Here is a 14,758-nt window from a genome sequence, read left to right on the forward strand (position 1 = left end):
TTTTGGAAAGAATTACTTTGAGTAATGTTGTTGCGTGATTGTGGAATAAGGTAGTTTAAGTTCCTGGAAGGTAAGGATGATGGTGATCTACATGGACTAGGTTATATTTGACTTTGGAAAGAAAGCAATCAAGGCGTTGTTCCATTTTATCTTGTTTCTGTTATTTATCATAAGGGAAATGACCATTTGTTAAACTATCTATTTGCTCTGAATGTATGCTTGTACAAAATATATCTAAATGAATACTTTATCAATAAAGTTAATGTATTTTTACCTGTTTCTTTCTTAAAGGTTTGCATAAATGAGTGATACAATGTATTTAATTGCTATTAAAACAGCTACTTCACTAGTCTACTTTGTATATAACATAACGCGCTCTTCGGTTGTCAGGTGTTGGGGTCGGCGCCGTTGCAGAGGTAGTTTGCGCAGCTTGACTATGGCTCATACGTTTTAATGGCTCATTATTTCAATTTATACAATGCAGCAGCACTTATCAAAATGACAGTGACTAAAAACAGATTAATGGAACCATTTACACTTCATACTTATAAGAAGTTCGGGGAATATGGAATGGGGTTGAATTCTGCATGTTGGGGATTGGGGTAATGCAGCACATTTTCTAAACAGCAATGTTCGCAACTTGATTAACATCATAGTTGTGATGGAATACTATTCAAAAGCGTTATATAAGATAAGAATACCGATAATGTTATATGATTAATTTATTCCGTCAGTTGATGTATGGAACAAAATTATATAGATATGCAGATATTGTTCAATAAAATTCATACAGCATGGCACGTTATTTCATCAGTTCCTACCGTCAGACATAACATACATAACAGACGTAAACAGTTTTTATTTCTGCTACAGGAAAGAGAATCTTCAAAGTCGACGTGACCGAAAAAGCATCAGAACTGTAGCAGAATTCTTTGAAATTATTGAAATATTGAGTATTTTAAATACGTTTTCAAAAGTCTAGCAGAAATTACATATTAAAGTAGGTTCAATTTTGAGTGTTTTTGCAAAACCAATATAAAGCTCAATTGTTTAAAGAAATATTTTATATATTTCATGATTCCGCTTCCTGGAATAACTGGTATTGGTGTCATATGTGTAGGTGTGGTCGTGAACCCGAATGACATGTTTGTGCGTGACATTGAACACTTAAATTGGCTGTCACGCTGGATATCTGCATCAATATTTTTGCAGGGGCCTCCGTGGCAGAGTGGTTAAGGTCACTGACTTCAAATCATTTGCCCCTCACCGATGTGGGTTCGAGCCACACTCGGGGAGGGGGGGGGGGTGGGCGGGGGAGTTAAATTCGTCATGTGATAAAGCCATCTAATCGGCTTACAGAAGGCCGGTGGTTCTACCTAGGTATCCGCTCATGATGAAATACTGCACGGAGGGGCACCTGGGGTCTTCCTCAACAAAGCTGGAAAGTCGGCCATATGTCCTATAATTGTGACGGTGTGACGTCAAACCCAGCAAAACAATATTTTTGCAGTGCTTTTAACCATTTGCTCAGAATAGTTAATTACAATTAATAGAAAAACAGTTTTCTACCTTAATTTTATCCCTTTATCATACCTTTTAGCAATTTCTTTTAATTATGATGAAATAGTGCCATATTCATATGTTCAAATCGCAACATGTCATGAATTTAGCCATCCTTGTCAACTTGCGTGCCAAAACGTTTATATAATGTCTTATGATTTGATTTTTAAACATTGGCAGACAACAATTGTAATAAAATCATAAGATTGGAAGCCTTTTTGATAATTTCATCAAGCATGTAGGCGTTTTAGGCAGGTCTTTTTGTTGTATTTCGGGACCCGAAATGACAATTGGAAATCGCCATTCGATTTCGAACTCTTCATTGGCGATTCGGGCATTTTATGGTACGAACGGAAAGCTTGGGGCTTGCATTACCTACTGACAAGCAAATGAAGAAATCCAAACAATACTGTCTTACCACACACACACACACACACACACAGACACACACGCATATATTGAAAACGTAGTTTATATGATGCCATCTTTTCGCTTACCAGCTCCATCTTAAAAATTATCCGATGTTTTTTAGTTAGTTTAGGTTGCTTGCAGAAACCTTACGACAAAGGTCTTGAAAACATTAACGCTTGTTTGCCCTTGTATTAACTGCATTAAACGAGAATAATGACCTTTGGGCCTACTGTCATTATGCACGTTTTCGGGCAATAATACCATAATGGCGTAGGCCAAGGATTAACCTGTAATGGTGTCACTACCACTTATTGAAAATGCCTCAATTTCTTTCATTATATAACATGCACATTTATTACACAGATCGATAGACCATACATTACATAGGCTAAATTTAATGACCGCTTCATATTGTATTTGACTCTTTCACCGGGTGGTTAAAGTCACATGCCCCTCACCGATGTGTGTTCATGCCTACCTAGGGGCATTGAATTCTTCATTGACGAAGCCATCCAGCTGGCTTACGGAAGGTCAGTGTTTCTACCAAGGTCCCCGCCTGTTATGAAATAATGCTCGGAGGGGCACCTAGGATCTTCCTCCATCATCAAAGTTGGAAAGTCGCCATATGAACTAAATTGTGACGTTAAACCCAATAAAACAAACAAACAAAGCTTTAGTTTGTTTTACTTACTTCAAGGAGCTTTAGATAAATTCGCACACGTATTTTAAAAACTAAAAGTTTGGCTGATTACATATTATAGCATATCATGAATAAGCTAAAATAAGTTAAAAGGCAGTATGCTCTGCCTGCTCATTGGAATCCTTTAGATACTTTGTAATATTTTTTTTAAAAAGGCCAAAGTTTTGGCCGTGCTGAATTTACAAAAAGGTTGTGCAGTCAGATAAATAGCATGATGGTTAATTTCCAAGTTCAAAAGAAGTGAAAGAATATTCTTAGACATCGCGCTAGTATTTGTCACACGGGGATAATACACAGGCCCGGTTCATACCGAGACATCAGAGTTCAAAGACAATAATTGCTTTATGTTTCTGTTATCAAACAAAACTAAATACACATGATTTTATCAATCTATATTTATACATTTATCACATATTAACATGAGGAATAATGTCAATATTCGAATAAAAGAGATCTTTTTAAGATACGAGCCAACACAACCACCATAAACAATTTAATCAAACTCCATAAAATCTTTGTCGAATAGGACGAGTTTGATCCATTTATAGAGGTATTGCTTCTCTCTGTCATGTCAAGGTCATTTTGATCCGATGTCCCATCATTTTGTGTTGGGGACACGTGGCCATGCTTATTTTCAAATTCTGTTCTTTCACAATATTTTCCTGAAAACGTCTCAGGACAAATGCAGTGAAATCTTGAAATATAATTTTTACATGACCCGCCATTTTTACACGGTGAACTCTCACATGGGTTCATCTCTAATTCACAAACTTCTCCATGATAACCTTTAGAACAATGACACAAAAATCCATTTCCCATTGGAGACGGTTTACATGTACCCGAATTTTTACAGTTCACTCCAGCGCATGGATCAGTTCTAATTTCACAGAATTCACCGACAAATCCATTTTGGCACGCGCATTTTGGCTTTTTGTCGCCTGCTTTAAATTTGCATGCTCCGCCATGAAAACACTTAACACCGGCACAAGGATCTATTGCTACAGAGCAATGTAATCCACCGAACCCAGGAGGACATAGACATCTAAAACCTAAAGAAGATTTTGTAGTTTCCCTGCATTCTCCTCCTTAAATACAAAAGCAAAATATTGTTGCAGTTAACCTTTGCCCTGTTAAATTTCTAGAATGGACTGGTCCATAATTCAATTTGGGCATCACTTATTATTCAAAGGGGTGTCCGATGAAAATTTACTGACAATAGTGAACAATGCAGACCCTCGATCAGCCTGCACCGACGTGCAAGCTGATCTTGGTACTGGTCGCAAAGGCAAAAAAAGTTGCCACCAGCAGGATAAAGGTTAATGAAGTATGTTCTTTTTGACAGATATAGCGCGATATTCAACTAATATTTGAACAAATATAAATTATACAAATACAAATAATTGTATCAAGCTTTTCATCAGTGTGAACTGCAACTGTAACACAGTCGTGCAAATCAAATAAGAAACTCCTAAACATAGCATCCTAGAAAGAACGTTCTCAATTTAAATTGATGAAAATTACGAATGTTCAATTTATATCAATTGCTTCTCGTAAAAGCATAATTACCATTTTCACATGGCAGGTACGAACAAGGTGTGATACTATGTTCGCACCTCTCTCCAGTGTATTTCTCCGGACAAGTACAATAACCACCAAACTCTCCAGTCTGGCACTGTCCTCCATTGAGACACTGTAATTCCATACAAGATAGTATCCTGTGTTCACACTGGCCACCGTAAAACTTTTCTGAACAATGACACTCTCTTACCCCACCTCTTGTCTGTAAAAACACACACATATAAAACATATTTAGATAGTGGGTAAACATACGCAAATAACATTTACCAGTTCTTCAATAGTAATTTAACGACTCGGATATAAAACCAAATGGTTAGGTGAAGATATATACTAAGACTTGCCACGTTACTTTTTAACAAACAATGTAACGTTGTAATGAAAATGTAATTATGTTACACATATATTTGGTCGCATTACAAATAGAGCAGCAAATTATGAAGTACAGATTTCAAATACATATCAGTTTATGAGTATCAAATATTTGAATACATTTACGGGTTATTGGGGTTAATATACCTCTGTTATACTTTTTATGGAAGCTTTATTAATGAATAGTTAATAAACCCACCAGACATGTTCCATCATGTTTGCAGTAACCATCATAACATAATGGGTTCATACAATTTCTTCCCCCAAAGCCAGGAGCACAAAGACATGTGTAATTACCCATCAGGTCTCGAATGCATGTTCCACCATGCATACAAGGCTGTGTTTTGGTGCAGTAGTTTAAGTCTACAAATTAATGGCGAGTGATGTTAATAGATAGCCAAACTTACTTTCGTGCTAGGACATTTAAAAACAATAATTTCATCTGTATTATAGTTTTTATTGAAACACTGGATTACATCAGTGAATTAAAATTTGTATTTTCTTGAAAATAATTATCATTTTTACTTTTCACTGCTACAACTGAATGCGAAAGAATGTAAGTAATCTGGTCGTTAGTTTGTTTTTTCTTTGCAAAATATACTTCAATAATGATAAATATAGATATACACATAGATATAAACGCAACATAAAGGTAATAAAATGTAAAAGGAAATCTGGTAACACCATGTAATTTTTGACAACTTTTTCAATATATAGATATCGTAACCTCGACACACTGTGACATAATGACGCAATATCCGTGACATTGCATGTGTAAAATGGATAAATTATGGTAGAAACCATTTAAAATACATAAAAACGAAAAACATATCAGTTTCAAGGTAAAATCGATATTTTATCTCGTGAACACTATAACTTACAATTCCACGAGTGGCTGCAAACACTGCAAATGGTGCTCACTCGTAAAGATTATTCATTACTGGATTTGTTATGAAATGTGTGGGTTCAGTATAATAAAGAGGCATGAGGTACAGGCGTTAGCCAAGTCCTCATATTTTTCATACTGACCCAACATATTTCTGCTCAGGGTCACAAATAAACCCTATTACTGATGTGGTATTTAACCATTTATCTTAAGTCTTACCCAAAAAGAAAATCTCCTGACCTTTTGACCATTTTTCAACCAATGAAAATGCCAGAATGATATTACATTCATACAATCAAATATCATTTACATATTGCAGCTTCATTAATGTAATGTATTACTATTTATAAAATCTCTTAGAAACCGATAATGATTTGCAACCGAGAAAATTTAACTGATATGAGCAACAAATTATACCTATATCACACAAATCTCCAGTCCAGCCATTCTCACAAATACACTGATAAGGTTGGAGACAGTAACCACGAAGACATCCGGTATATGGCCTGCATTCTTCACAATTCTTTCCTTGCCAACCTAACTTGCATCTTCAAAACAATTGGCACATTATGTTTTTAGCAATAAGGGGGTGGGTGCACCATTTAAAGGTCTAAAATTTCAAACATTCCACATTCATTTGGATCGTTTCGCCCGTCAGTCATTATCGTAAAGTATCTAGATCTGCCAAGCGGCGATACAGAACAACAGTCAAAGTCAAATCTAATATTTGGGACAAATAATTCTGTTTAGAAAATTTAAAGATATAAATGTGAAAACTAATGTTGCTGATATTTACGTCTGATGTAACATTTGGGAAAATCCCAAAGTTTCCTGAGAGGACATGCATCCCATACCATCCCATCACCCAGTGTCCTCCTCTCAATACCGAGTCTAAACTCCTAGATCCGCCCATTGGCTGTACACTCAAATAAACAGCAGTTCGTTACCACGGGAATGAGGTATATATATCTCTATAGTATTGGTACTGCGTATTTTACCAATTTACAAATGATGATGACAATGCAATCCGAGAGACAGAACGTATTCGTCCGAGACCGTATTCACCCGTTCTGCCTAAGTTTGTTTTGCCAATAAAAAGACATTTGTGACATGCAAAATTCGTTTGTGGTGTGAGCTTAATTTAAAAGCTTTCATTCCGCAATGAAATGCACCAAAAGTTACAGGATCGATATCATTAGAAATCACCGATTCATTGAAGAATTACAAGTACCTGCACTGATGCGGCCTTTCACACCGTCCATCATTCTTCAAGCATTCCTCGCTACAGTATGCTGTAAAATATAAATACAAAATCACAAAATATATCTAAATGAAACTGAAGAAAGCCATAAAGATTTTCGTGATAACTGGACGCTAACTGATCCACTTTATTCAAGACAACAACGAAGACATTATAAACATATCCATTATTATTATTCTAATGTTTTAACCAATAAAGTCACTATATAATCAATAGCTGTACGTGACATGTATACAGCCTGGTTCTTCAGGAATATTTAAAGAAACTCTCTTAAACAATAAAGAACGTAAATTAATATTTAACAGCAAACAGAACAAAGACATTTTCTATGTGGATAATACTAAAGAACAGTAATTTACAATCTGACTAAAGTACATCTCCTATTACGCTACGCATAGGATCTGACAACGAGCTATTGATGGCCTCGTTCTGATAACCGTTCCGCTAGCCAATCAAAAGCTACCTTACAGCATTCTGCAAGCTTTATAAAGACTTGGGTTTTGATATCAACAATTTCTATGTCGAAAGATTTCAGATAGCCGGTTAGCTCAGTCGGTAGTGCAGCTGCTTTTCAAACGAGAGGTCCCAGGTTCGAGCCCTGGATTAACCACAATTTTTTTCTTACACTTTGACATTCAAACAAGTTGTCTGATTGGTTCAAACAAAAATACATTTGCGAAAATAAAAATAGCAATATTGGAAATCCAAAATATACAGAAGACGAATGTGAATGGGTCGTTCTCAGATCTTCGTTTAGAAGATCAAGTACTTTAGTCAGATTGCAGTAATTTATTATGAATTCTTTTAAAAGAAGAAAATATAATCAAATAAACGCTTACGTTGATCACAGAAATCTCCAATCCACCCACTTTTGCAAATCTTTGTACCATTTTCACTGCAGGTAAAGTGTCCAAACTGATCATCACGTGGTCTGCATAATACGTCACATCCGATACCATAGTAATGTCTGTTACACACGAGACGGTAGCGAACCTTTTGCTCGGAAGTCGGTGTAAGTGTAGTATCCACTGACCACTCCATTGATGGTACAAGGGTGGTAGATATAAATGACTGAATTATTAACTGGGTAGAATCTGAAATGATATATACATAATTGTGTTGTAGTGTGTTTTTTATTTATTTATTTTTCACAAAACAGGGCTAACATTCAATATTTGAGGCTAACATTTAACAGTTTTAACGTATGTCTCATTCATATACAAACACCAATATAAAACATATATCCAACCACATTAAGATATGCAAATGGTCATTCTTTTTTAGAAGTACTAGAAAACACATAAAATCATGATATTGACACTTAAAGTTAGGTCATGTTATATATTTACATGTTAAACTACACGACACCAATGTTTTCGCTTTTCAAAGTATCTGCGTAACTACAAACATAAGAGCGCACGGATATTTTTGTTAAAAACTGATTAAAACTATCTAGATTAACAAATTGTTCACTAAACACACCAGTAGAAACCTAACTCTTATAATCTCAAACAATGTATAGATACTTGTAACCTCATATATCAAATATGAATGAGCTGATTAACACGGCTATTATTTATTAAAAACAGTGTATACATGTATTTGTACATGTCTTATCTATTTGAAAATCACCTTTCCTCTTCAGGTTTTGGCAATTAAACATTCATCTAATTACAACTAACAAAGAATATAAACTTTTCTGCCACTGCAAGGATTGTGCAAATTTAGACACACATTGCCGTACGGTATACTAATTCTGTACATCAGAACTTTGCAACGTGTCCATCGGACCTTTTCTAAACATATGATCCCAAGCACTAGCTGTTAGCTACTTTAAAAGTTTTGCAATCCATATAAATGTTAATCCAAACATTTTATAAATGTTAATCCAAACATTACCGAATTCTTATAACTGAATATTGTTGACATACAGAACATAGTTTAGACATTTCAGATACCAAAAATAGAAGCAAATAAATCACTGAAAGAAAAGTTTATTGTCAATGTTTTTATTAAAATGTTTCAGGTATCCGTAGCCGAGTAATTACGGTCGCTGTTTTCAAATCAGTTGCTCTCAGAGTCGTGGGTTCGAAACCTCATCTCAGTTGCATAGTTCTTTCATGTGAGGAAATCATCCAGCTACGGAAGGTAAATGCCTGACCTCAATGAAGAAAAAAATGTCCGAATGTGCACCTTAGGTCTGATGATGATGATGATGAAAATTCATATGACCTGTAACTAATTATAAATGATTACATACCTTTGACCTCGACCACTCCTTTCACTGCATGCCATGATTCAACGATCAAAGTGAACTTCTCCTTAATACATAAATGGAAAAGACATGCAGGTTTGATTAATGATATTTATATAGGCATCGGCGAATGGTTTCAATTAACAATTAACTTATGTTCATATTGTTGTAACCAAAACAAGGTTAAAAGAAGATACCAAAGAAGACATATTGCATATTTGTGCTAATAAAAAAATGTCTGAGCATTTTCATTGTGTTTGTTAGTGTGTTTTACAAGTCGTCATTCTGTTAAATATGTATGTTTATGAGATTCACTTGATCGTAATTATTTTCAAGAGCTCCCCATTGATGCTTTCGCCAATGACCATATCAAGAAGTGTACCACTGTGTTTCGTTTCGTTTACATTGTCTATATGTTACACATTTTCTATGCATTTCTATGCACATATCTATTGTGTACATAACATCAGTTACATTGCAATGGGGTCTTGTGTTCAACAGGAAACCGCGCTGTATGCGATATATATGTATATACGTATTTCTTACCGGCCATGCAAAGTCTATTGGTAGTTCGATAACTTTATCGCCGTCATTGATTTGGTCTAAGCCAATGTTATTTCTACCAAGAACTGAAGTCATCGCAGAGCCGTACGTGCACAATCGAGGCGACGGCATTGACTGAAAGGAAATAACTATTCAATTGGTATTTTAAAATACAGTTTGAATTTACTTCAAAGGTTTATCTTAAATCTGAATGTGTCTAGGATATGTTGCGTTGGCTTAATTCCAAAATTCTATATTTTATCTTTTACATAAAATCGAGTTTTTTTTTACAAGAGTAGTATGCTAAAAATGTCATTTGAACTCAGATGATCTAATTAGGAAATTTGTACCAAATGATACAAGTACTATAGTTTCGGCATTGGCTTTAAATTTAGACATTCTAAATGAAAAATAAATAATGTATTAAGCGGAGTATTATTCAAAACTGACGTTTAAATAATTTATCATAAAACCAATATAAAAAAAATGCTCTCTTTACCTGAACATAGTTCATGAGACAAACGGTCAGAAATGTCTCACATTCTTCGGAGCAAGGAGAATAAGTCGATGGCCCCTTACAACATCGGCCATTGTACGTTACACCTCTGTTGTTGTTCAGCTTTATTATGGAAACTTCAAACACACCTGAACACATTACCTAAATATACACAAGCGTAATTAAAGATATGTTGGTAGTCGTTCGTGCGGGCGCATGATTGAAAGTAATTTAATTATAAAACGGCATCATTTTGGTTGTTTGCTTTGTGTATAATTGTAAAGCATGGTATTCAATTTACACTGACTTCAATATATGAAACGTTCTAAATTACACTCTCTTGCATTAACCATGTTGAAGTTAAAGTAAACTGAAATACTTTTGATGCTGCAACTTTAAGCAAATGGTGTGTATTTTAATTATTACCTTTAGGCCCACAAGACATAGTACGACAATGGCCTGGAGTACCCAGAGATTTGACATCAGGTTACCATTGAGTACGTCACAACAGAAACTGTCTATCATTTATATCTGAAAGACACAAAAGTATACATACGGTCATTCTGTTTTGTCTTTTTTTAGTTGTATGAGGTCATGCAGGAAAGCTGTTTTCTATGATAAGAATAATCCAGTTTCTGGTACCAGCAGGTCAGTAAAGGTAACCTGTAATTGCAGTACATACTTTTACACCAAATAGGTGTGTTCTTAAAAGATATACGTATCTCTGCTAAAATGAGTGAATGTAATATAAGGTTAATAAGATATTTGCTAAAATTGTGATTAAATGTCCTCCAGATATAGTACATTTACTATGTTTTGAGATACACATATTTCGAATTACGAACTCTTGCGACTTTGTATCCATTATAAACACTGACCACATTATTATTGAATTAATTAGAGACAAATCATATACTTAGTGTTTACCCTACGTCCGATGGACGATGATTGATAGTTTATCTTTTGACTGGAAAGCCCCTCAGTAAATGTTTTTACATGACATCAGCAAAAACATAATTTACTTGTTTAAAAAAGTTCAAAGTACCGAGGGTCAATAGTTTTGTCCATTGGTTGGCAAACTATTAAATAATTGTTTTATTCAGTGACACCAGAAATAGAAATCAATAACAATGAAGGTATTCTTCAAGTTTTGACTATGGTGTTTAACGTTAGACTGGTAGAGCCGATTTATAGGAGCGATGCAATTAATGCTTATGTCTGAATTGCCAGAAAAAAAAACGGATGTCGGAGTTTTATCCGTACAAGCACGATTCATTCGTTTGGGCTATTTTTGTGCATTCTCGAATGTATTTGAATTCTTATACATACAAATTTACGCTACAAATGCCTAGATGACAAAAGGTAACTTTGAACAAACTGCGTGAGTTATATTGTAATTAAAACCAAGAAAACATTGGAAAAGGAATGTGAAGTTTAAAAGCTAAACCACTTATCAAACATTATAAAAGCGGATTGTATTACGAAACTACTGTATAAAGTGACGTAACACTTTCGAATTATTCTTGCTAAAAACTTAAAGGTTCTCATTTCTTTTTTATTTAGAAGTATAACACTTATACAATTAAATGATTTTTAATCGTCTCTATAAGGTACATCAAACACTTGACCGCCATAGAAAACAACATATGGGTTTGACGCAGCATGGATCCAGACAGTGCGATCTCTGGCAGAATCATGCTGTTGCTAAACAGTTTTCCAATTCCATAGCTTTAAACGAACAGATGGATCATGACCAACTGCCGGATGCGCAGGTGGTCTGATTCATCTGGTCCAAAGCACTATATGGTTATCAATGGCACGGCTCATCTTATACAGCTTATGACCACAAAAATGATATAGGTCTCTTAGTATGTGACCCATTACATTTTATATGAAACAGACATGCTTGCAATCGTGTTCACGTGCGAGATCTCTACAGCTAAGACGAACTCATCCATGTTCTATGTTAGCGGTATCGTGAAACGTCAATATTAAATGCTCTTGCAACCCATCATTTGGTGTGAACGTGATTGATAAGTATGAGCGAACCATGTAATAAACATCAATTATCATTCAACCTCTGTTAGACCAAATTGTTATCTTCTTCTCTCTGATACTGTTATTGTAGTAAGGGGAACACTATTTCTGTTTTCCTTATTGTTGGCATATATGTTTAGTTATCTTGGTGATGAGAAATTGTTTAAAAAAGCTATTGTATTATTGCCAAAATTGTTTGATAAAATAACCTCTAACCACATTTATCGGAGTTTCGTAATTGTAACGTTTTTACATAATAGTGTATCATAATTATTATAAATATATCGGAAAATGACTAGTTCCTTGTCATTTTTATCCAATGATTTCAAGAAATAGTGTGATTTCTTTATATAAAATTAACACTGTTATCCATTTTGCTTATAGTACACGCCTAAATGAGTATAAAACAAATGATGGGTCTGGAACAAATTTTGCAGTCTGTTACCTTACATTGTCGTTTACGAGGAAGACGTAGCAATATTACCACAGCTGAACTAACAATCAAAATAACAATGTATATTTTTTTAAATTCCATCAATGAAACAGTTTTAATCGAGCGGATATTGCATTTACTTTGTAATCATTGCACTTAAATGATTGTAGTTATACATGTCAAACTTTGTACGAGTGCGTAAGTGTTTACTCCATTGCATGTTGTACTGTGCTGGATAAACTATGTCATTTGCAAACAAGTGAAACATATTTATATATTTTGAATATTTTTCAGTATTTCTAAAGTTTTTCCTGCCTGTTACTGCACCTAACAATTAGACATTACGTTTCAAATAAACAAATTATTTAATTTAACTAAAATGATTCTTTATAAACAAAATACTGTATTACCAACTTATCCGTAATTTTTTTTTTTAATCGTTTATTTCAACCTCGGACTGCTTTAAAATGAGGAATTATGTCAAAGTGACTCTTTTATAAGGAAAGAAATACGCCTTGTAAAGAGGAGGAATCAAACAGTAAAATTCCTATTTGCTGTTTGAATTGTGCATCAATTATTTAAAACTCTATGTACTAACGACGTAGTGTATGATAATTTTATATCGCGTTTAACAGCCAATATAAAACTGCTTTACAGTAATATAATTTCATTTCTTCAAAACTACCACTTAGTTCAACTTAACCTGTTCGTCCCAATCCAATATCGTTTCTGCGCCAACTAATACAACAGTTTTTCCTTGTAATTTTGCAGTGAGTTAATACATCAGTCGATGAAATCTATCAACGCTGCATCATTCTGAGAAATTTGTGCAGATACACTTAGACACGACAACAATACAGTTCACTGGTATAGAGATTATACTTCATTACATGATCCATCTGGCGTTTAAAATGGTTAATTTATACCAACCTTCGTACCTACAAGTATATGTGAATGTATACGTTTCGTCATTAAAGAATAGTATTTTATAATGATAACATCTACGATGCTAAACAAATATCTAAACATGCGGTTTTCAATCACAGGAACTGTCATTTTCTAGACAACACTGCAGACTTTAAATTAAAGCTTTTACTGCAGTTGTACTTCCGTAATATGAAGCCACAAATCCGTCAACGATTCATAGTTTCTGGTGATGCATAACCAAATTTTATGGAAGGAATGTCTGGTTTCAGGAAGGTAATTTTACAGGATTATATTTTTGTCTGGTGTTCATACAAGTTTAAACATTGCTGACTTACACACACTGATAAAGTCCCGAAGAGGCTAGCATTAAAGGTATGGTTGACATATACAATGACAGCAGACAAGATTAATTTGATTCTTGAAATTTTAAGTAAATATGCTTCTGCATCGATTTTTTTTAATTTTCTGTTAATTTGCTCTCCGCATAAAAAAAAAACAAATTTTGAATTGAGTCTCGGATAGGAAATAATTGTTAAGCTTATATATGCTGTCAATAACGTTTTGGGTGGATATTACAGCTGCATGGATGTAAATCAGTAATGATACAACACGTAATACGCACATGGATTCAGAAATGATAAACAAGTGGCTCTTCATGCTTGAACATCTCGGCTAATCCGATCAAACTCCTCGAATTCACGGAAATATGAGCTCTATTGTGTTATTAAATAATTATTCTTATTTGAAATAATGTACAAATTGAGCTTACTAATCGAACACAAATAATGAATTATAACTAGTGTAACAAAAATGCCAGATGTTTGTGTTCAGCAACTATGGTATAATTACGTCATGATCAGCCATTTCGTTTACAATAACAAAAGCAATTTCTCCAGCTAACTGAAATGATTTTTATCTTTACTTTATTTATTTTACTTTTGTGTCAATGCATATAAAATATTATGGTTCAAATACTGAAGTAACTGAGCTTGGTTTATATTTTCAGCTATGATGACGTAACTGTTTCTTTGGAAATATTCAAGGTTATGTTTTAGTGTACCTGTATAAATCTAGATATAATACATATCGTATACATATGAACTATTGAAAGACCGTCCGACATTTTCAATCAAATAATTACCTTACGGATCAACAAAGGTATAATTTTCATCTTAGTCAAACGATTTCCATTCCATTCACTATATTTTGTAGACAGTTTTGTTTTAGATTGCAAATGTATCTGGTAGTAGTTTTTTGCAGATTGCATCATCACTGCAGTTAAACATATGAACGCAGACTTGTT

The 14,758-nt window shown here is 34.2% G+C and overlaps 1 protein-coding gene across 4 annotated transcripts in view; it reads right to left on the reverse strand.

The window, feature by feature from the left end:
* Nucleotides 1-3,048: 3,048 nt before the first annotated feature.
* LOC123556420 (neurogenic locus protein delta-like) overlaps nucleotides 3,049-14,758 on the reverse strand; it is a 99,572-nt gene continuing 87,862 nt past the window's right edge. For 3 of the 4 annotated variants that reach the window (XM_045347088.2, XM_045347090.2, XM_045347087.2), the window contains exons 2-11: nucleotides 10,485-10,589; nucleotides 10,062-10,220; nucleotides 9,566-9,697; nucleotides 9,026-9,086; nucleotides 7,605-7,859; nucleotides 6,736-6,796; nucleotides 5,922-6,052; nucleotides 4,818-4,981; nucleotides 4,238-4,451; nucleotides 3,049-3,756 (exon numbers count right to left, since the gene is read on the reverse strand). In XM_045347088.2, the coding sequence (XP_045203023.2) occupies nucleotides 3,104-3,756; nucleotides 4,238-4,451; nucleotides 4,818-4,981; nucleotides 5,922-6,052; nucleotides 6,736-6,796; nucleotides 7,605-7,859; nucleotides 9,026-9,086; nucleotides 9,566-9,697; nucleotides 10,062-10,220; nucleotides 10,485-10,583 (1,929 nt within the window). In that variant the 5' untranslated portion in view covers nucleotides 10,584-10,589 and the 3' untranslated portion in view covers nucleotides 3,049-3,103. Of the gene's footprint in view, nucleotides 3,757-4,237; nucleotides 4,452-4,817; nucleotides 4,982-5,921; nucleotides 6,053-6,735; nucleotides 6,797-7,604; nucleotides 7,860-9,025; nucleotides 9,087-9,565; nucleotides 9,698-10,061; nucleotides 10,221-10,484; nucleotides 10,590-13,231; nucleotides 13,441-14,758 lie in introns of those variants that run through there. The other variant, XM_053542626.1, reaches the window with a different exon arrangement.

The sequence above is a fragment of the Mercenaria mercenaria genome, chromosome 5 (genome assembly GCF_021730395.1).
Source record: "Mercenaria mercenaria strain notata chromosome 5, MADL_Memer_1, whole genome shotgun sequence".
Lineage (NCBI taxonomy): Eukaryota > Metazoa > Mollusca > Bivalvia > Venerida > Veneridae > Mercenaria > Mercenaria mercenaria.